The sequence below is a fragment of the Argentina silus genome (assembly GCF_951799395.1).
Source record: "Argentina silus genome assembly, chromosome: X".
Taxonomy (NCBI): Eukaryota; Metazoa; Chordata; class Actinopteri; order Argentiniformes; family Argentinidae; genus Argentina; species Argentina silus.
In genome coordinates, this window is record NC_139653.1 from 21,067,409 (window position 1) to 21,090,843 (window position 23,435).

General features: G+C 41.6%; 1 protein-coding gene across 5 annotated transcripts; it reads right to left on the minus strand.

The window, feature by feature from the left end:
- Positions 1 to 875: 875 nt before the first annotated feature.
- vit (vitrin) lies at positions 876 to 21,112 on the minus strand. Of its 5 annotated transcripts, XM_083695981.1 has the most exons (22): positions 20,945 to 21,112; positions 17,017 to 17,110; positions 16,771 to 16,836; positions 16,482 to 16,638; positions 16,065 to 16,198; positions 15,869 to 15,946; positions 15,252 to 15,446; positions 14,393 to 14,440; positions 13,702 to 13,740; positions 13,550 to 13,600; positions 12,622 to 12,684; positions 12,002 to 12,064; positions 10,048 to 10,122; positions 9,468 to 9,533; positions 6,469 to 6,531; positions 6,084 to 6,131; positions 5,521 to 5,586; positions 5,283 to 5,430; positions 5,077 to 5,180; positions 4,192 to 4,418; positions 3,427 to 3,940; positions 876 to 3,218 (listed from the first exon to the last, which is right to left on the minus strand). In XM_083695981.1, the coding sequence occupies exons 2-22, from the start codon at positions 17,048 to 17,050 to the stop codon at positions 3,040 to 3,042; spliced, it is 2,418 nt and encodes an 805-aa protein (XP_083552107.1). In that variant the 5' UTR covers positions 17,051 to 17,110; positions 20,945 to 21,112; the 3' UTR covers positions 876 to 3,039. The 5 variants fall into 5 exon arrangements, with proteins under 5 accessions (XP_083552107.1, XP_083552106.1, XP_083552108.1 ...); XM_083695980.1 differs by lacking the exons at positions 17,017 to 17,110; positions 20,945 to 21,112 and having other exon boundaries at positions 16,771 to 16,912; XM_083695982.1 differs by lacking the exons at positions 6,084 to 6,131; positions 17,017 to 17,110; positions 20,945 to 21,112 and having other exon boundaries at positions 16,771 to 16,912.
- Between the last annotated feature and the right edge of the window lie 2,323 nt (positions 21,113 to 23,435).

The following is a 23,435-nucleotide window of genomic DNA, read 5'->3' on the forward strand; positions in this document are numbered from 1 at the left end:
GTTCATAGAGATGCAGGCTTGTGCAGTTATTGCATGCAATGGATATGGGATCAATACTAACCTACTTTAACATACTTAAGGTGAATTCTTCAAATGGGGGACTACTTCCAAATGGTCGAATAGATGCGTATGAAAATATCCACAAATAAAGGATGACATTAATTTCGCAACATATTCACAATTTCATCTCAAATCCATATTGTTGGAGTATAGAGCCAAAATTATCTATCCATTTACATTTACATTTATGGCATTTAGCGGACACCTTTATCCAAAGCGACGTACAACAAATACATTTGTTTAAGTAAGCGAATCATCTATCCAACAGTCATCATAAGACAAAATAATCAACGCTCACACCAGGGGCCATTGGCAGTTGTAATGCCAGTAGGCTCGTTTTTTTTTTTTAATATATATATATATATATATATATTATATATACAGGGGAGAAGAGGTCTCGGGGTTAGGGTTAGTATAGGGGGGGTAGTTCTTTAGGAGGGACTGTTAAGATGTAGCTTGAAGAGATGGGTTTTCAATCTACGGCGGAAGATCGGAAATGACTCTGCAGTCCTGACCGTTGTGGTATCCAAATAGTGGCACAGTAGGCCTGTAAGTGTCTGTGTTGTTATCTTCATGCACAATTCCAAATCAAATATTGATCAAGAGGAGGCTAAAGATGATAGGATGCCTCCACTCTTTGTGTAGTGGAATTGTGGCTCTGAATGTTATTTGTTTTTGAGGAATGATAGGAGGAATGATACAGCAGGGTATTCACGGTCAAAATAAAGTTATTTGCATCAAATATTGCTGACTGACTCAATTAACATTCATTAATGTCTAATCTCCAAAGACATCACAACACATTCAATGCTGAGGATTTTGATAGTTTTTATTAAAAATCGCATTCAAATATTGATCAATGTATTTTGAAAATTACAAGCAAAAGGCTTTTAATATGTACAAACAGAACAAAAATAACAGGGAGAATATTATAAATACTCTGAACAAAACCAGGAAATATCTGCCATGTGAACAAGAAACCACGGAAAAATAGAGGGAGGACAATTGGTTTCATTTGTGATGGACACTATTAAGGAATATATTCTATTGTATAAGTTAAATATTATGCAATTATAACTGGTCTGCAACCCCTTGCTGAAGCTCATCAGTTTTAACTACAATACATTTGTAATTTGACATATAGAGAGATGTTTAATTTTCTGGATAAAAGTGTTATATGGCTTACCCTTACACAGAAATCAGTTAGCATGCATAGTTAATTGTGCATGAATATATTCATCAACCTCTGACCAGAATAGCAAGGTACCAACAACAAAGACCATGAATGAGTGACAACACCGTGACAAATGAAGATGAGATGTCTCCTCTGTGTAAGACCAAACTGTAAATGGTCAAATTCAGATGATATAGCCTATGATATCTGTCTTCTTTGTAGAAAATTACCTCTTAATAGAGACATTTTTACTCAAAAATTACTCAGTTTTACTCAAATCTCTTCCCAACCCACTCGCAACCTCAGATCTAAAGATGCTGGATTGCTTGTCGTCCCCTGCATCGAAAAAAAAACAGCTGGAGGCAGGGCCTTTTCTTATCGAGCACCACTTCTGTGGAATAGCCTGCCTGCCCTTGTTAGGGGGTCAGAGACTGTTACCTCTTTTAAATCTAATCTCAAAACCCACCTTTTTAAATCTGCATACAGTTGTCCTTAGCAACTCCCACTCCCTATTGCCATTCCCCATGTCGATGTTTCTGTGTACCCCATGTACACGTTTTTATTTATGTGTTTTGTTAATGTATTTTGTTAATGTGTTTTGTTTTTATATGATGTATAGTGTGTTGAGACCCTGGTGATAATGCACTTTAAAACTAAATAAACTTGAAACTTGAAACTCAGCATAAAAAGCACCGTTCTGTTATAGTCTGAATGCCAACTGCTCATAAAGGCGTTAGAAAAGGCACTATTATGGCTTCGATCTACAGTAAGCAGTGGCCATTCTTGGGCTCATTATTTACATAAATGTACATTCACAATATGTCTTTATAAACCTCTCAAGGTTGAACATTTTAATAGATATTAATTGTTTAATGTAAAAAACAATTTAAATTGGTAAACTAACAATTTTCCTTAGCAACGTTCTATATTGCACCTAAACAAGCCTACTGCTACTGATGATATCAGTAGAACGTTCATAAGGAGAATTTTGTCAGTTGAACAGTTAAAGAAAATTCTAATTAATATCTATTAAACGTGCAACTTTCTGAAGTTTTGGTCCACATATTGTGAATGTACATACATGTATGTAAATAATGAGCCCAAGACTGACCGCTGCCTAGTTCTAGCCATAGAGGCAACACAATAGGACAGGGTGGCCTTTGGACTATTATGAAGTATGTTAAGACAGAAGAGGAAGTGCTAGGCATGCTAAAACTTTATATTTCTCTGTGAGCACCATGTCCCAATAAGGTAATTTTACTTTTATCAATCATGTTACATGATTAAGACCAAGAACACAAAATACCCTTTTCTCCCCACTGTTACTACTATATGATACGAACAGTCAAATTGAGAGCATCATACCATGGATAAATTAGCATTAAAGCACCTTTTGTACTGGGTCAATGAGAGGTCATTATGAACTCTCTCATGAGCAAACTGTGACCCATTGGCTATCTATACCCACAATCTGTTATATTCTAAAGCCCTCCCTGTTCAAACACATGTGAACTATTGCCAATCAAGCACCAGCAACTGTACAACAGAAAGGGTACATTTTCTATTTGCTGACTTCAGTTCTGTAAAGACACTGCCCTGTCTCCCAAGTACATTGTGACAGTACAGGGCCAGGGGTGTGTTCACAATGTGTAATGACAATTTTCTATTGAACAGAGAGATCAAATTAAATTAAACACTGTTTACTTTTAGGAGCATTCATTCTGAATACACCCCTGATGACCTACTCTAACCCCCTCCACTTCTCCAGTCCTCTAAACCCCATGTTCATGGAGCTCCAGCCCTGCTCAGTTCCGGGGCTGGGAGTTGAACTCTTGGCAGATGTTGTGGATGATCTTGGGTACAAATTTGTACAGGCTGTCAAACTCGTCTACGAAGAAGGAGTGCTCCTTGTCAGGGTCAGTGGCAATGTACTCCAGCTCATCCTGCGCCGCCCAGGCAATGCCAATGGAGTAGGCAATAACACCTAGGCCACAAGAGAGACAACCAATTACAGATTAGCCTAGTATTTGTCACTGTAAATCATGTACAAACACACACTCACATCACATAGCACCAGACCACAGGCTAACACAGACCTGATAAAGAAGTTGGACTGCTGTTGTGTCAATATGCCCAGGACAGAGTGTGGCTGAAAGGTCTTAACTTCACTGGCCAATCACCAGGCCCCTTACCTTGGTGGTGGACAGCCAGTGCAGGCGCCCTGACATCATCATAGGAGCGCCCATCTGTGATGACAATCATGATCTTGCGCTTGTTGGGCTTTGACTTGCTGAATAGCTGCTCGGCTGCATATGTGATGGCAGCACCTGTGCTGGTCCCACCGCTCCAGTAGTTGATGCGTTTGATGGCGTTGAGTAGGTCGGCCTTGTTATTGTGCTGCCCAAAGGCAAACTCCAGCCTCTGCTCATACGTATACTGCACAGCCCCTACACGGGTGTCAGTATCAGAGATCTCAAACTCTCGGGTGACATTGGCAACAAACTGCAGCACAGTGCGGAAGTTCCCTGTGCCTACACTGCTGGAGCCGTCGATGACAAAGGCAATGTCGGCGGCATTGAGGCACGTCTTACTGCACACCAGGCGGTCTGTATCACACACACGCTTTACCAGCGGCTGAACAGCCTTCCGCAGGCCAAACCAGCTCGACACAGGCAGGGAGAAGAAGCCATTTGTCCGACACACAGCCTAGGAGATGGGATGAATTGTGAATTACATCTAATAACTATAGTTTATAAACTGTGTCTTGTAGAATGTAATTTGATTTAAGTCAAAGAGAATTGATGTTATTCTCAAGGATATAGCTCACTCATGGATAGGCACACACAAACAAAACACTCAAGCTTTAGGACAATAATGTCATGCATGAGGACTAACAGTGCCTTGACACTGATGAGTGTACTGTAAAACCAGGGGGCGACTCTGTGACCATCCTCTACCTTGTCCACAAAGTTGGGCTCTACCACATTCTGCTTCTCATTGTCATCTGGCCCTTCAATGGTCACAAAGAAGATGTTGATGCCAGACTCTCTGGCCAGTCGAGATGCCTCCTCCACCTTGTCTGTGGGCCAGCCATCTACTAGGACCACGGCAACATTGGGTGCACTTCCTCGGTTGCCATTGGCGTCACTGAAGTAGTGCTTGTTGATGTAGGAGAGGGCCTTTCCTATGAGCAGAGAAGTAATTACTATACAGTTATACTGTTACAAACATCTTTCCTAAACCACCCTCCAGTAACAATGCTCTAGTATACATACTTTGTCAGTTCCCTATCAGGGGCTTCACTCAGAGTATTAAAAGATTTATGTACACATCCTTTTGGAGACCAACTACTGTATATCATTGTCACAACAAGATTGGTGGTCTGTGCAAAAATATCTGTAAGAATCCAAGAAGATCTGTTCTTAATGAGTGTGGAGGCAAAGACTGGCATTGTTGGTTGATAGGATGGGAGTTCCACTCTGTAAACATACACAGAGCACTATTTGCATTGGGTTACAACATTTAGAAAATCACATAGACACATGTGGTATTGAATTAAAGTTAAGTACTGACGCACCAACCAAAGCAGAAAACCAACACTTATGCCAGAAGACTGACCCTCTGGTATGGTAAAACCAAATGCCTTTGGTCAGGGTAGGAGAAAAACACTGCTCACTGTAGCAGGACTGTAATTTAGCTAACAGTGGCAAAGGCAAATTTAGATTTAATGCTAGCCTCCTATGTGAAAATAGGGTAAAAATCTTGTGAACCATGTGATAATTGTGCCCCTTTCTCTTTCGTTTTTAAGTATCTATGGCAGTCCTGTAGAATAGGTCACTCACCCACGTTGGACAGACCTCCCTTCTGGATAATCTTGTCTATGGCAGGCTTTACATCTCTGGAGGTAGAGTGGGCCTTCAGACTGAACTCTGTCACTGGATCATCACTTTAAAAAACACATAAAACACACATCATGAATCTCTTTATTCCCCTTTTCTCCTCTGTTATTGAGGAACAGGATCATGGCTATACGGATTAGAGAGGTTACCCATATTGGATGATGCCCATCATGGGGCCAGCCACGCCCACATTGATGACCTGGGTCACCTCAGCCAGGAAGTCCTTCTGGATCTTAAAGCGACGTTTCCCAATGCTCCAGCTTCCATCCATCAGGAAGGCAATGTCCACTTTACAGTCTGCAGACACAGGCCATATCACAAGGATTACAAACACAAAGCCAAGCCCGGGTTCATGTCTTAAAGAGGAAACATGGATAAGGAACATACTTGGGTCTCCCTGGGACACAGGCTCTGGTGCTCGAGGTATGGAGTCTCGTTCTCGCATGCTGAAGCCTGGCAAGACAGATGATAACAGAGCACTCAACATTTGAATTCTCAAACCCTAAGTTTACTTTGGCAAATGGGTATTCCTGGCTTGAGTAATTGTTGACAAAAGATCCACTCCTGAGACACCCATGCCATTTGAATTTCAGTCCAGATTATAGGCTGAGCAGTAAAGTGGCAACCCAGATGCTTCCCAGGACCAGGGACAGAGAGGCTGTCTCCCTGAGTAACCTCCCTGGGGAGTAGCCCTGTGATTTCTCTCCAAGGGGGAGTCAGCTCAAGGTGGATTCCAATAGGAATGTGTGCAGTGGTTCTTATAGTGCAGTGACTGAAAATGTACAATAACAGGAAACAAAAACGACTTTAACAGAACAACAGAGTTAATGTTATAAGAAGTTATAGCTTATATTCAAATATATCAAATACTTTGGATAGAGACTTTATCAGTAAAGCAAGGCAGTTGTATGAAGCAGGAAAGAAGCATGCGACAGTGCAAGCTAACTCACCTGAATCAAAAGGGTTTACTTCTGGCTTCCAGGCATCCACTGGTTCCACTGTGTGTACATTATATAAGCGGAGCATTAGCCAAGTTATACCTCTCTAGGAACAGGGACAGCACACATCATGGCGGTATTATAAGGTCTTCTTCTTACCAAACAAGGAAGATATTGTATCTCTCATTTAGTCACATTAGCAGAGCAAAGCAGCAGTCTTTTGAGTAAAATAGCAACATTTATGATTAGGGAAAAGGAAGGCTGCTGATCTTTCCTGCATCATGAGAGCTCTTCTATATAATCAGTTTGCAGATATACTTGCCAATGGTGAACGATTGCAGGGTAAAAAATTATAATAATAAGGGTGTGGAGCTGTGGCCATTGCTGTGTTACCCACCTCTAGTGTGTGTTGTCTCTGGCAGCACTTTACGGCTGCCATCTGGATCTGTGGACCTGGGTGCTGAAAATAACAATATCAGTAGTCACAGGTCCTGATACATGCTCTTTACAACAGTTAGAACACTTAGAAACACACCCAGGCAAATACTCTGGCCCACTCCTACTCAAATCATTCATTTGGTTGGGTGTGTGGTTTTATTTTTGTGGGGTAAGCTCAAAATGTCCAGTCAGTTGGTCTCAAAACCATCTCTCTTCAATTTAGATTTAGATGTCTCAACAGTGTCACCAACAGATTGATCCATGCCCTATAATCTTCAGCTGAGGACCTCGTAGATGCCATTTTGTGTCTTGTCATTGGTCCATAAAGAATGAGGTTTCTCTGGCATTTGTGATTTGAGGCGTGTTTGTTGGTAACAGGACTGTGAAGCTAAAAACAAATAAACTCGAAGAAAAGCACATTCTACATGCAGTGCCTTCGGGAAGTATTCAGACCCCTTCACTTTTTCCACACTTTGTTGTGGATTAAATTAAAATGGATTAAATTAAAATAATTTAAAATAACAATCCACACACAATACCCCAGAATGACAAAGCGAAAACAGGCTTTTAGAAATTTTAGTAAATTTATTAAAATTGAAATACAGAAATACCTCATGTACATATGTATTCAGACCCTTTGCTATGACACTCTTAAAATTAGCTAAAATGCTAAAATGTCGTCAACAAATCACTCAATAAGTTGAATTGAGTCTATCTTAATACAAGGTTAATAGTTAATGTAATTTTGGAATTAATATTGTTGTTTTTATAGGGTCTCTGATTTGCATAGGAATCAATTACACAGTGTGTGGATCAGGTTGTCATTACAAACTGAGCAAATGGAGAGGAACAAAACTGCTCAGGAATGCGACCCTGAGGCCTGGGGAGACTTACAAAAATCTACAAAGTTGAATAGTGGAGAGGAAAAAGCACAGTCGATGGGACAACATCATCTCAGTCACTCTACAAAATTGGTCTATAACCAAGTGGCCAAAAAGAATCCCTTAATGGAAAATAATCTACCTCATATCCATGATTGTGTTTGCAACAATGAATTCAAGTGATACAGAAAAGAAAGTGGCTGGAAATGTGTTTATTTGGTTTTACTAAAAGAATTAAGTTTGGTGCAAATCCAGCACATGCAATGCAGTTTCCGCACCATCTCTCGTGTGAAGAATAGTGGTAGCTGCCAAGTTATGGGTATGTTTGTCACTGATAGGGACTGGGGAGTTTGTCAGGATCAAGAGAAAATTATTAAATTTGCTGAGTTGGTAGTGACATTGTAATCTACACAGTGTGTAACTGATTCCTATGCAAATCAGAGACCCTATAAAAACAAAGATATTCATTCAAAAATTACATGAACTATTATCCTTGCATTAAGATGGACTCAATTCAACTTATTGAGTGATTTGTTGATGACATTTTTGCACTTTGGCTAATTTTAAGAGTGTCTTAGCAAAGGGTCTGAATACCTTTGTACATGAGGTATTTCTATATTTCAATTTTAATACATTTACTGAAATTTCAAAAAACGTGTTTTCGCTTTGTCATTCTGGGGTATTGTGTGGATTGATGGCAAATTCTTTTAATTTAATCCATTTTAAATTGAGTCTATAACACAACAAAATGTGGGAAAAGTGAAGGGGTCTGAATACTTTCCGAAGGCACTGTAAATGCTTGACCTGAGTTTTGCTTTTTAAATGCAAAGCTTTACTGAGAGAAAATTACTGAGAGAAATGGTAAAATAAGAAAGATTGATTAAAAAAATTATTAACAATAATAATTTAGATCATCATTCCAATCAATTATATTGTATACTGTATACAGTAGATACTGTAAGGTGACTTATGGTGCAAAGCTATGATACCATCTCTCATTGACATATCAGGCCTAGCGTCAGGTGCTAGAGGAAGATGTTTTAACATCCATTAGTTTAATGAAAGTGGGCATCAAAGATGCATTTCCATGATTGTGATAGGTCAGGGACGACATGGCTAAACCATTTCTCACCAATCACAGACCATTGAAGAGAATGACATGTAACCAGGCTCATTCCCATATCTTTGGCTCTATCATGCCCAATAGTGAACCAGTAAACCTGCCTACTGCATATGTCCCTCATAGCAGAGACCAAGGCAAAGTCTGGCTCTCATATGGGAGGCGCATGGACAGTTTTAAAACATCTTGAGAGATATATGCATGGTGTATACTTACAGTGTGTAAAAATTGAACACATACACAAACAACAGAACCTGAACACATCAGTCATACAAGCATGGCTTGAATTTATGATATGAACAGATGTGGAGTGGATATGAATCTGCAGTATCGTGCTCCTCTGAGAGAGGGCAGCATGCACAGCTGTAGAGATACACTCACTAAACACTTCATTAGGAACACCTGTACACCTTTTCATGGTGGAGGTGGTGTAATGGTGTGAGGAATGTTTTTTTGGCACACTTTGGGTCCATTAATACCAATCAATCATCGTTTGAATGCCACAGCCTATTTGAGTATTGTTGCTTACCATGTGCATCCCTTCATGGCCACAATTTACCCATCTCCTAATGGCTACTTCCAGCATGATAATGCACCATGTCACAAAGCAAAAGTCATCTCAAACTGGTTTCATGAACATGACAATGAGTTCAGTGTTCTTCAGTGGCCTTCCCAGTCACCAGATCTGAATCCAATAGATCACCTTTGGGATGTGGTAGAATGGCAGATTCACAGCTTGAAAGTGCACCTGAAAAATCTGCAGGAATTGTGTGATGCAATCATGTCATCATGGACCAGAATCTCAAAGGAATGTTTCCAACATCTTGTGGAATCAATGCCACAAAGAATTGAGGCTGTTTTGAGAGCCTCAAGGGAGGCCCTACCCAGTATTAGTATAGTGTTCCTAATAAAGTGTTTGGTGAGTATATGTCTACTGTATGTGTGCTCCTGACTTACCTGAGGTCTCAGGTGTGTTCCCCTCACTCCATGTGTAGCCTGAGTCCGGAGCAGCCTGATTAATGTCTGAATGTACAGTAGAGAGGGCGGAGGCATCAGCAACTACAATGACCCCAATTGTTAGGCTTATCAATAATTATTTGATCCTACTTGATTATCAAAATAATAACAGGAATTGAGCTTGATTCCATTTCAATGTGCCAGGGTTGGGGTCAATTTAAATGCTAATTCACTCAACGTAAGAAGTTAATTGAAATTTAATTCATGAAGAGAGAATTGCCCATCCCATGACAATTTTTCAATTCAACAATTGATTTTCAATGTACTTCTTAAACTGAACAATATTGAAATGGGATTAACCAACAACTGTAGTATACTCAGTGACCTTTTCTGTGCTTTTCAGAAAGGGAATAGTAAAATCAAGTATCAGCATACACTAGTAAAAGTTGTTTACAACTCATGCTTTGATTTTGACAAATTTGACCAGAAAATAATTTAAATGTTTAAGGAATTGATTTATGTATTTTTTAATTATGATTGGTTTAATTATTGTGGAATGTTTATCCTTGGTCTTTGATACCTGTTGGCCATCTAGGTCCAGGGAACCAATCGGGGTGTGCGAAGGAGCTGGGCTGCCAATCCCTTCTAGCAAAAGCTGCGAGAGGGAAAATTAATAAGCTGCATTCATGGACAAGCATCAGCCAGTGTCACCATTGCAACCAATGCACTTGTGACCTCCCCTAAACCTGCAGCCTTATTAGTGGGGTATGCTATGTTGCTCATACTCAAACATCAGTCACATTCTGTACACGATAGCCTGAGGATGTACAGCGACTAAGTTGGAGGTTGTCTTGTGATGTGCAGCTCGAAGCTATAGCCCTTTGTCAATTGTCAGAAAATACATCCTCTCCTCGAAACCCATTAGTGGTCGCCATATTTAGGAGCGTATCAATTGTCAAGCAGGTGGATTCCTCCCTGCCTTGAGTGTGGGAATGATATTTATTGTAATTTTCCCACTTAACAGAATATAAAAGTGACTTTCTTGGTTTAAAAAAGTATTTCATTGTAAGAACTGTCAATATGTTGTGTAGGCTATTATGTTCTAGGCTATTATTTCGATTAATCTCCTGTGTGGACTCTCTATGTGAACAGACATGCATTTGTGTTGCGCCTTACCAGAGTCCCGTCTGGTAAAAAGGGTGTGTGGATGTTACATGTAAGCAGAAATCCTATAAACTCTTCCACATTAGGATCAAGGAAAACTCAAAAGTTGATTAATCTGATAAACAACACCTACTGCAGCTACCAGTTGATCTGCTGTTCACATGTGCGAGCGCTGTGGCAGGTTCAACTAGTAACCAAAACAGCCCAGCAAACCACAACAACAGAGCATGTCTGTCTGGGCTGCAACAGACTCACATTGACCCCTACTTCACAGAGGACGAGAGTCCAGTGAAACAAGGGCTTACAACAACACACACCCTGGGCTCTGGGTTCCCATACAGTGTCAGCTGGGGAGCAGTGTTTTTGTTGACTGGGAGAGGCTGGGAGAGCCTAGCCACCAGGCTAATGGAGCGTGGGAGTATTGTTACAATGCTTGTGTCAAATATGGGACAGTATATACAGTAGGACACAGAGACTGGAGCATCTTGGCGCCTGCCAAAGCCCTAGCCCCACACAGCAGACAGTGTGTTGTGCTTATGATAAAACAAGTGCTTAAGAGAGGGTTTAGTTTTACTACTGTTGCTACTCAAGCTCAATAGATGATGTGGTCAAAAGGTCATGAAGGATATTGATCTTCACCTAGTATAGGTCAAAGCCATCTGCTTATTCCTGCCTTGTATGAATTGTCTAATGGTAATATCAATGTATTTTCTTTGCACATAGTTTTCTTAAAAGTCACACACTACTAATTGGACCATACTGAACATCTAATCAACTCATTTTAGATTTTTGTTTTTACTCCACAGAGGAACAGAAGACCCATATCATACAGGCCTCAGTGGTACAGTGGTTTGGGTCATGCAGTATGTCAGTCTCAGGGAGCACCACTGGGCTGCTTGATGTTGTTGCTTTTACCTCTCTCCCTCTGTAAGCATTTACCAGGGAGGGGAAGAGGCACCAACAGATGGGATCTGTCATTGAATATTATTACAGATCTGAGATTTCTTATCCAAAGAGATTGAGGTTAAACTCACTTCTGTCTGAGCTCTAAAGGGGAGATGTCAGCAGATTCTTACCTACTGTCCATTTTCCACCATGTCAATTTTGGTGTCATAAAAGTCTGTTGAAATCTGCTTGTTGACCTGTACATCCTTTGATTTTGCTCTGTCATTAATACTAAGAGAAGCTTTCCATCAGACCAGAGCCTCACGCAGAGGGTTAACATTAGTGCTGCTTTATAAAACATTTAAACTGGGGTTTTATTGCCCTGGTTAGTTCTGTGTTTGATCAGATCTGTCTACCTCTTTACCACCACTGTGTAGGTATGTTTTGAAGTACAGTTGAAGGGTCCGGGGTCTGCAGACACTTACTGGGGTTTGACTGGCCCACGTGCTGGTTCCTTTCAGACAGGGCCGGCTGAACCCTGTTGACAGCTGGTTAGCAATGGGAAACAGACGGAGAGACAGAGAGAGGGGTTAGGAGAGAGGGAAGTAGAGTGTTTCAGGTCCAGGCCTACTGCTCCATCTACAAATGTAGCCCAGCTGTTTTGTTTTGACTGGGGTTGATGGGATGCCACAGCATGATTTCAAAAGAAAAGGACATATGCTGGGTATATTTACAGGCTTTAATTCATTTGTTATTTTATCTTTCAGAATAAACACATTAGGAGGTAGTGGTAGACTGATGGTAGACTACAGCACTTCACAGCCGTGATCTTGAAAGGAATGCTATGTTAGCTGAGATGCATGATGGAGTGGATTAGTAATGGCCCTGGGGTAAAGATCACTGGGGCTTATGGGTGGAGACGTGAGGGTCAGACTTACAGAAGTCAGGGCCCTCCATAACCCTATTCCCACTGGCTGATACCCAGAGTAATCTGTCCCCTCTGCTGCCTGCTACCCATGACCCAGTTTCCCTGACAATCACCAGCATGTCTTTGTGTATCAGTGGATATGGTGTGTGACAAGGCTAGGGTGGGAGTGAAGCTGACCTGACCCGGAGGGAGAGGCTGGCAATCTCCTGATGGAAGACCCTGTCTCTGGCCTGCGAAGACCTGTGACCAACAACGCAAAAGAAATGTAAGGGACAACACAGCAGCTCAACCTGATCATACAGCAGAGTTAGCAGCTAGAGTTAGTTTGTATGTCATACAAACAAATAGATGCTACATTTGTTAATATGCCAACCAAGTTCAGGCAAAAATAGTGTTATTTAAATCACATACATAGAAACAAACAGAACTAGCTATGCAACTAGATTATTCATGTAAAACTAAAGCATCTGAAACAATATTCAAGACAGTATTTCTTACAAAACTATCAGAGTGAGTGCACTCATATTCACTGGTGTGCCTCTTGAGATTTTTTACTAACTCTCTACTACTCAACAAAGGACAACAACTAGAATTATCCCACACTATATTCCATACAAAAATCGGACCCAGCTAGCTACTATCACACATTGTAACATAATCCTAATTGCCACCATCCATTAATGTGTTTCCCTGCCATATTTAAATATCCACATGTTTGGCAGAGTGATAGGATGTGTTGTATAGGTCAATGTTTCAGAAGTCATTAGAAGTTCACAGGTAGGTGTGGGTGTTGTTAGTTACGAGAACAGACACAGGAGGGTGAATGGGCCAAAAGTCTGGCCTAGTTTGAGGACAACATTCTGGGACACCCTGCGCTAGCGGTCCGGTAAACACTCTTAGCAGGCAGCTGTGTACATAAAGAGCAGTGGTGTCATGCAGAGTCTGGATATTTCATCCAAATAAGGAAGAGAGGAACAAAAAAAAGAGAATATAATGGACAAAACTCCAGCTGTTTGTGTGAGACATTCCTAACTGGCAGAGTGCTGAGGGTAGACGAGGTAGGGAAGGACAAATAACACATCAGGATGATCAAAGCGTGGATTACCTGTGTTGGTGCGTGGTGAAAATCTACTTGGATAGGAACTGCCTCTGAATGCTTTGAAGAAATTTAACGGTTTATAGTTAGACTTGGGTTAGTGTCTCTAGACAGGATGTTCTATGGCTAATGCTTTTCAACAAATGAAAGGTTGAACATACCTTGGACTGGACCCTTTCCTTGACCATTCTGTGACTGCCCTATAGCCAATGTTGAGATTGACACAATGTAGTTTATGATGATTTTACAGAAACATACACTGTTGCTTATTTTTAACAGAATATTGGAAGGATCAATTAAGCAACTGGCCAGAGGGATAGTGGTAGTATTAGATTGGAAACTGCCATTCTACATGTTTTGTTTAAAACAATTTGTGCAAGTTATGTCATAGATTTAGTGACAAACTTGACCTTTGAAAACACTATCAACAATTCAACCAGACTTGCATTATAATGGAGAATAGTTGAGGAAAAATCTTATTTTACTATTATCTAAGAGCCAAGAGTCAGTGATGATTAGTTTTACAATTGCATAAATGGACTACTGTAAAGAATGTTTGGTGTGTGACAAAAACAGGATTCATGCAAGTGACCTAAATGAATTATTGCTAGGACTGATCAATGTATCAATTCAACTTATGAGATTTTATAAAGCATTCAGAATGCTTTTAATCCTGATGGAAACAAATACACCAAGATATGGATTACCATATAGGATTAGAGTGACGAGACCAAGACACTTGAGAGTACCCACAAACCCACACTACAGAACCCGACAGTGAAAAGCAACCGTTCACCATCTCATGCCACCAACCAGGCCCGGGACCAAACTGCTAGACCTGGCTGCACTTACTTGAACTGGCGGCCGCTGCCACGGAAGCAAAGTACGGGTGACTGCTGCCTGGATCAGAGAGACAGATATGGGATCACCCAGAGAGAGGGGCAGACACAGAGCCTACCTCACACACCCTTGGGTGTTATCCTTCCACATTCTGTACTGTACCTGGCCCATGTGGTAGGAGTACTGAGGCAAATAGCCTTAATCATTACCTGACAATGTTTCCATTTGACTAGAGTGGTAAGAAGTAATGTGATCAAATTTCACACCACATTGAATCAGTTGAGCATGAGATGAGTAGAGCGCTCATTTCATTGCTGACATTGATCCAATGCAAGTATAATTTGGAAATCACTCATCTTCACCAGGTAATTTCTTGTACAAATGAACATTTGAACAGGTTATGATTCACTGTAAAGGTCAATTCTTTGGACCTTAACTGACATACCATCCAAAGTGGATCTGTTGTTTGGATTGGTATTACTGGATCTATTCTTACAGTAACTAAAAGGTTGATGCAGAGGAGGATGCAATTATTCATGCTTCTGTTCATCCAAGTAAATACACAATCCTCTACGTAACATACAGTACATAGAGGGATCCACTACTGAAATACTGTATGTCAAGAGTGAGAGAGAAAGAGAGAGATAGAGAGAGAGAGCGAGAGAGAGAGAGAGAGAGAGAGAGAGGTCTGTGTGTGTGTTTGTGTGTGTGTGTGTGTGTGTGTGTGTGTGTGTGTCTGTGTGTGTGTGTGTGTGCCTGCGTGTGTGTGTGCGTGTGTGTGTGTGTGTGTGTGTGTGCTTGCGTGCGTGCGTGATTGTCCGCATGTGTGAGTTCCCACATGTGCGTGTGTGTCCATGTGGGTGGGACTCACCTGCATCCCTGACTTTGTGGACTGCTGCGCGGGCCTTGGTTGTGGTAGAGGTGGGTGGCATTGTTGTGGTAGTCATGGTAGTGGGTGGGGGTGTGGTGGTAGTGGTGAGCTCTGGTGTGGTTGTTGTGGTGAGCTCTGGAGCTGCTGTCATTGGTAAGACAGTCGAGACCACAGGGGCTTTGGCCTCTTTCTGACCTGCAGGAGAAGAGAGATGGATGAAATTAATGATGGACGAGGAGGAAAGGCTTCTACAGTAACTCCAGTGTTGTAATGCATTCTTGACATTCTTAAACTGCAGTGGTCTGACGTTTCACTCATACTTAGTCGAGTTCAGACTGTGGCTGCCATACCAGATTGTGTAATCTGTAGACTGCATCTGATCAAGTCATGGTGTTTGTCTTGATTAAACTTTCTAACGGCGAGCCTTGGGCTGTGGTGACAACATGACAGCCTAGCATCTGTACCTATTCTTGATTATCTTGAAAGCCAAAACATTAAAAATAAACCAGCTGAGAGGCTTGTTAAATGATTCTGACTAACCTCATAAAACTAAATAAAGGTTTAATGGAAAAAAATTAAAGAGAATCCTCCTAACTCCCGCAAAAGCTATCTCTCACCAGTTTTCACAGTGGTTGGACGTGAGGGGGCGTAGTCCAGGGTGGATGGGTAGATCACTCCTTTCTTTGGCTTACCAACTAAAACACATTAGAACCAACAATGTACTGTAAAATTCTCAAACAATATTGAGGGTCTGCTGTCGTGTCTGTGCATGAGGTTGAAGCTCTGCTGTGGTTTAAGACCTGACCTCAGTACCTGAGACAACAAAGGACTCTCTCCACTTGGGGAGGGACAGAGAGCGGACACCGTTGGAGAAGCTGCCCTTATAGACATTCTGTCCTGCCATCTTCCTCACAATCACCTTCCCTCCAGAGTTAGTGATGATCCCACTGTGGATACAAAACCCCCATCAGGCCCCAGTAACACTAAAAAGCTAAATATGGTCAAACTGCAACTAAGGTGTACTGTATGGTCCCAGTCTCTGAGGGGCACATGATTTGTAGCTTTTGTTTAACCACAGTGACTTACTAGAAAAGCTTTGCTTTTTTTTCTGTTCAAGGTATAACCAGTGCTACATCCAGGATCAGAAAAAGGTACTAACCAAAGATACCCAATACACATCCGGGCCCCCTAGAATGGCATTAGGCTAAAAGGTAATGTACCTATACTCACCCGTGGATGGCTGCATTACAGATACTGGAGATGGAGGCGAAGACCCCAGTCCCATACACTTGCTGCTTGGTCTCCTTACAGTGGGCTGGGCATTTGGCAATGAACTCTGGGAGATTGATCTTTCCTGCCCGGACATCACACTCTATAGCAGGAACAACTGAAATATGGGGAATCAGTGGAAAGGTTCAAAACAGAGACTAATATGTAAAATAATGATAAGACTAGATGATAGCTGTGACTGAACGTTTATACTGCAACCTATTTAGTAGTCAGTAGGCAGTATGACTACCTTGCTTAGGCTTCTTGTTCTTTGATCCATTTGGCTTGGCTCCACTACTATAACATAGTAGAAAAGCTAAAAACAGTATGGAGACAGGTTCAAACAACAGCACAAACAGTAACATAATTGTAATTGTTAAGTGTGTGTGTGTATGTGTGTGTGTGTGTGTGTGTGTGTGTGTGTGTGTGTGTGTGTGTGTGTGTGTGTGTGTGTATGTGTGTATGTGTGTGTGTCTGTGTGTGATGTAATCTCTACCAAGACAGACAGCAGTGATTGGTGCTCTGAGCATGGTGGGGAGTGTGCTGGTTTTGCAGATCAGTCAGATGTCCTCCTAGAGACTCAGGACCCCCTGAAATAGAGATCGTCCTGTTATCTTCAACAGCACCCAGCTACTTCCCATGCCGGTATGGCAGGTCAGAGGTTATAGAATATACCTGAGGTCAGCCAAGTCAGATAACGATCAGGTTGGTGTACTGTTGGTTTACTGTTGGTTTACTGCCAATAAGCACAACAGATCATGTGTGTCTCCTTTAACATCTACAGTACAGATTCAGGCGCTTAAGGATGTCATAACAATCAGGTCACTCAAATACATCAAATTAGGAACACCATAAAAGTGTACATCCATGAGAAACACAATTGTAAGGGAGTTTACAGTATATTATAGGCTATTCCACCGATTGACAATATTATCAAGAAGAAAAACAACATCAAGGTCAGTCATGATCACAACACACTGATCATATTATTTATTACTGTTTACTGTACACACAAAAAAATTTATCCCTATGATTCTGACTGAAAGGGAATGTTCAAAGAAAACACGAACTATGTCAAAACCTGTGTCAACAAGAACATGATTTTGTCTCCAATATTGCATACCAGACATTGCTATTCTTTTGTAGTAATAATAGTTCAGGTGGTATTGGAGATGACTTGATTTTTCTGTCACAATACAGATTTATGTCTGTAGAGCAGACTGTTATAAATTAGATTGGACATGAGGATGCCAACTCCTCAGGTCCTGCCCTCCACGAGGGCAGTGGGGCAGAACTCTTCACTGGGGATGTGATGACTGAAGCCAACAATTTAGGCCTCCCTGTTATCAATGGAATGCTGAACCTCCCTTCTACAAGGGCGGCACCTTGTCTCTCACCACGGGCACATGTTGGCAGGTTAACTGTGTCATACTGTGACCCCAAACAGGGTCAGAATAAAACATGTTCAGTGTTGTTCAGTTCTGTGTTGTTTGTATGTAGTTATACATATGTTATACTGAATACTATTAGCCCAAATCCTGAATTGCTGATAGGGCAGAAAAGGGTATGGCCTCTAGTGCAAGGTTATCAATAACTGTATCTGTAACCACTGTAAGATGACAAAACAGTATATGTATATTATAATACACAATACAGCAAAATAAGTGATATACATTAATGGGATATAAAGGTCTTTATCCATTGCGTGCTTTACACTCTGAGACTCTACATTACTTTTTCCAGTATTGTGTTTTGACAGGCAGACAGATCCACAGTGCTGAGATCTGTCTTACTAAGAGGGAGGGGGCTGAGGACAAGCTGAGACAGATATGCATCTGTAAAAGAGACCTGCTCCATAGGAGAACTGAGTCAGTGTGCTCTAAGTACAGCACTTACTGGCCAAACACCTGTCAAGACATCTACAGAAAATTCTACTGTAGACCTAAATCCTGCTCCCTTTTGATTTCAAACCCCAGAGTGACAGCACTTTTTCCAGGTATGAAATGCAGTGCAAATGATATCCTTTCATGAGCCCTGGGAGTTTACCTCAGATGCATGTATGCTGAGGGGACTTGCAGAGGCAGAATCAAATCTCAGAGTAAAGCTCTGAGAGCTGGCCCATAACCTACCAAGGGAGCAGCAGAACTATTCATGGTGGTAGGGCTTCAAAGCCTGGTGCTATGCATCTAGTACAGAAAGCCTGCAGGGAAGTTACCAAGGTTAACTCTTCCATCAACAACCCTGCATAAGTGTTTCCTTGCCATAGGAGTTCCATGATTGGATTGGCACATGGAGGGCGTTACTTCTTTCAGCTGCCCCACATTCTTAATACAATACCTAAAAGCTCAGACAGGTCACATGGTTAGAGCCATTCAACTGCATTACATTCCTTAGAGCAGCATTCTCACTATAACCTCACATTAACAGATTACATGTAAGAACACAACAATACCAAGATAGCAGAGGCAAAGTACCTTTGCTCAAAACCATTTGTGTTGGTCTGCTGTTGTCTGAAATGTTGTAATGTAAGACAACAAATTCCTACCTGTGGGTTTTCTCTCACTTATTTAAAACACAAAATATAACCAGCAGAAACCTGATCGGTTCAACTCCCCAGGTACTGTAAGTAGGACAAAGCATTGTTTCTGTGGGCGCCACTGTACTAAGGGTGATAAGATAAAGTACAGTGAGGATAAAAACAGGACATACATTGGCTGTCTGGGCATGTTTCATAGCCCAGCACACAAGAGAATCACATAGCATGAGCAGGTAACACACACCTGACTCGCCTGTAGTACCTCAGATTATTATGCTGGTACTGTATGAACTAAGGGTGAACCTGTCCTCTCCAAACTCAACATGGGCAATAACAATGCACAGAAAAGACAAACTGTTTACTTTCACAGGAGTCAAAGATTTTTAAACAAAAGCCCAACCTGTAGCACCACCTTTCCGATTACCAAATTAGATTTCCGATTAAAATGTAGGTCAGAATTAGTACATTGTATAAGCTAATTTACTGCTGAAGTACATCAGCTTTGGGCAATCAGATGTTGCTCCACATTTTACAACCTGCTAAATTGTCCAACCAATCCTCATTACTTCATCCTGCATGGGCCCTAATCCCAGTGCAACTGTTTGCATCCCAGACAGTGGGCAAACATATCTTTAAGTTATAAATTCACAATAACACAAACAGACTTCTTCTGAGGCAGTCATGATCTGCCTGAAATGGTGTGTCCTCTTTGAAAGAGATCATTGATATGATATGACATACCCAGTGGGGAGTTTTGGTAGCATAGAGCAACAATGTAATGTAAACAATAATGTACTATCATAGAAATACAGTATGCTGTCATAATGCACCTAAACACTGCACATGTAGTGTGTTTAGTTACAACATCCACATTATGTCAGACTTGTAATCTAAGTGTATGGGTAGAACTGGGAAAAAGTCACAAAGAAAAACATTATTTTCCCTGTGAATTGAGGTTCCTGAATTGTATATTGTTGGATATACTGTACAGTAAGTGCCAACTACTGTAGCCTAGGATAGAGGACACCAAAGAACAGTGTGGGCATAGGAGGGATCTGAGACACAACAAAAGCCAACATGTCTCTACAAGGTCACTTCTTGGCACAGATGAGTCTTCTGCATCTCACATCTGAGTTCTGTTAAGAGGCAACTGTTTGTTTATTGAGTGAAGCACAGACTGGATTACTTTAATTCTTGGCACTGTCTTCAATGCAAGTCAGACCAGGCATTCTGCTGCTGGACAAACTTGATTAAAGTCATATGTGTTCTGCAAACATGAAAATTTAAGACCAGAATCCAAAATGGGACAATATTGGCCATCAACATAGTGTATGGCATCGGTAGACAATCAGAGAACATATTTGGGAAAAGATAATCAATCATTCAGTGTGTATAGAAATTTGACATTAAGAGGAGGTCAGCCTCAAAAGCAAAGTACCCCACGCTTGCCTCTCCGTGGTTCTGCTAAAATCTGAATTGTGAAGGGGGAGGGTTGCGCTTCTCTGGAAAAACCCCGTAAATGACTTTCATTGGAGCGGAGTGCAGATAGCTGTGGGCTACTGGTTCAAGTCCGTACTAGTTACTCGTGCTGCTGCTCGGTAATATAAATCTACCACTACCACAATAAATCTAAATAACTCATAAAAAAAACGTTTTCGGTTGAATATTCAACCCACCAGCAAATTCTTGAGAAAAGTGTGAAATGTATTTAATAATATCAAATTAAATTCTGCACTGGGTCATAAGAAAGGGCATTCGACCACTTACAGACAAGCAACATGACAAGTAACGACCTAAAACGAAAATGTTCAAATTTGTAGAGAGTATTTGAAGTCAAAGCATCACAATTCAAATAGAAGTATCAGCCATCACTAAAAGGTAAACCTACCTGAAACGTGTGAAAATATTCCTATTAGCTGTCAGGTTTTTCTTCCTCAGTTTTCAAAAAATTGGCCAGGTTAATTGAAGTAGAATCCAAATCTTCAAGCATGTGTGTGGTACTCGTGTGAATGGGCAAGGAGCGGGTCCACCTTCACAGTTAGGTCTGCGTGATCTGAGTTGTGTGGGAGCGCTCATTAAAAGTGGAGAACGGAACGGGGCCAAAGTATTCTCCTTTGCCCGTCCCACTCCGCGCGCAGAAATTCTTCCAAACAGCATTCAAGTGCATTAGCCATTATCCATGAGCACGATAGGAGAGGATGCTAGGTCATGACAACCTCTGTAATTCCAACACAGCATCATTTCAGAGAATGACAAACAATGGATCAGTGGAAATTGATTTAAAAAAACAAGTTGTTAACTTTCACCAAGTAAGGGGGTAAATATCATGGTATCATAGGTCTATAACTTTTTCATTTATTCATACCATATGCACATTTGCATATTTTTGGCATAAATCATGAATTTCAGTTTTCCTTGACTCTGAGTTGAATGAGGCTCTGACACCAGAGTTATACATGTGGGTGAATATCTCAGTTTTAATCATTGGTAGATTTGGAAGGATCTGAAGGGGTGAAGTGTAATCTGACTCAAACTCCTATTCCCATGATTAACAAAGCACTCTAATAGTTCAAAGAGTGCCAGGTAGGTGTGTACAATCACACTGGGTCAATCACTCCTCCCCTGTCAGTCTGGCACCAAATAAACTAATCATCACCTGTTTGAGAAACTGCCCAGCCCAGTCTCTCTATGTAGCCCAGTCTCTCTATGTAGCCCAGTCTCTCTATGTAGCCCAGTCTCTCTATATAGCCCAGTCTCTCTATGTAGCCCAGTCTCTCTATATAGCCCAGTCTCTCTATGTAGCCCAGTCTCTCTATGTAGCCCAGTCTCTCTATATAGCCCAGTCTCTCTATATAGCCCAGTCTCTCTATGTAGCCCAGTCTCTCTATATAGCCCAGTCTCTCTATGTAGCCCAGTCTCTCTATGTAGCCCAGTCTCTCTATGTAGCCCAGTCTCTCTATGTAGCCCAGTCTCTCTATATAGCCCAGTCTCTCTATGTAGCCCAGTCTCTCTATGTAGCCCAGTCTCTCTATGTAGCCCAGTCTCTCTATGTAGCCCAGTCTCTCTATATAGCCCAGTGTTCCTTTTTAGAGCTTTCTCCCTGGGAAGGAACCCCTGCATGCATGCATGCATGCACGCACACGCACACGCACACACACACACACACAGTCACAGTCACAGTCACAGTCACACAGTGCCTTACCAGTCCAATCTCTTCATCCTGCGAGGCACCACAAGGGATAGCCCAAAGGTCTGTGCAGATTGGCACACAAGGGTAGTTTATTATGGGCTGTGGATGGAGTTTGTGTTGGGTCTGCCTGCCATTTTGATTTAATAGTCTTAAGGGCCCCAGTAAAAGAGCTCATTGTGCTTGTGATTATGGCTGTCGCAAATGCAGAGACTGCCTCAGGAACATTTTGCAGTACATTTTCATGCCTTTAGTGATTTTACCAAAGAAGCAGGTGCCATTTCACAGTTATTCATTTTTCTTTCAACAGGCTCTTAGTTTAAGGCCATGTGCCATACAGGCACTGCAAGTTGTTCTAGTTCACCCCCATTTAAGAAACTGGTTGAATTATTACAGTTTAGAAAAATAATTGGCACCCCTTATTGAAAACCTTTGCTTTGCCCAGCTCAGCAGCCTTTTTCTGTCAATTGTGCAGAGTTATTCCTAGCTGGGGCAGTGATGCTTTGCACACTGACAGGAGTGATCCTTTGATTTCCCTTGAGCCCATCTCAGTGGTTTAAGTGTAAGGGGCTGTGCAGATGGGGGCACATTTCTGAGGTGCACTGGTGCTTGGGAGCTGGGCGGACTGGGCTGCACCATCTACTTGCCATCTTTTAGGGAATGTGGGGCATTCAAGAGATATGATCAGCATGTGCCCCATCAGGGATACCTGGAAAGACATCCTGACCAAACATCACGCCACCACGTTTCCATTGTGCAGAGGACAGTCCACAGCTCTACCATGCATCACTTGCTTCAGTTAACCACTCATCTCATGAATCATGAATGTTTGTGACCCTATGAAGTTAAGATGAGCCAAACCACCATACCGGCAAACTACCATACCGGCAAACTACCATACCAGCAAACTACCATAGCAGCAAACTACCATACCAGCAAACTACCATAGCAGCAAACTACCATAGCAGCAAACTACCATACCAGCAAACTACCATACCAGCAAACTACCATAGCAGCAAACTACCATACCAGCAAACCACCATAGCAGCAAACTACCATAGCAGCAAACCACCATAGCAGCAAACTACCATGCAGCAAACCACCATAGCAGCAAACTACCATAGCAGTATACCTCATATAGTGAGAGGAACTTAGTGCTGGGCGTGTGGCAATAATGCTCCTATTATGGTAT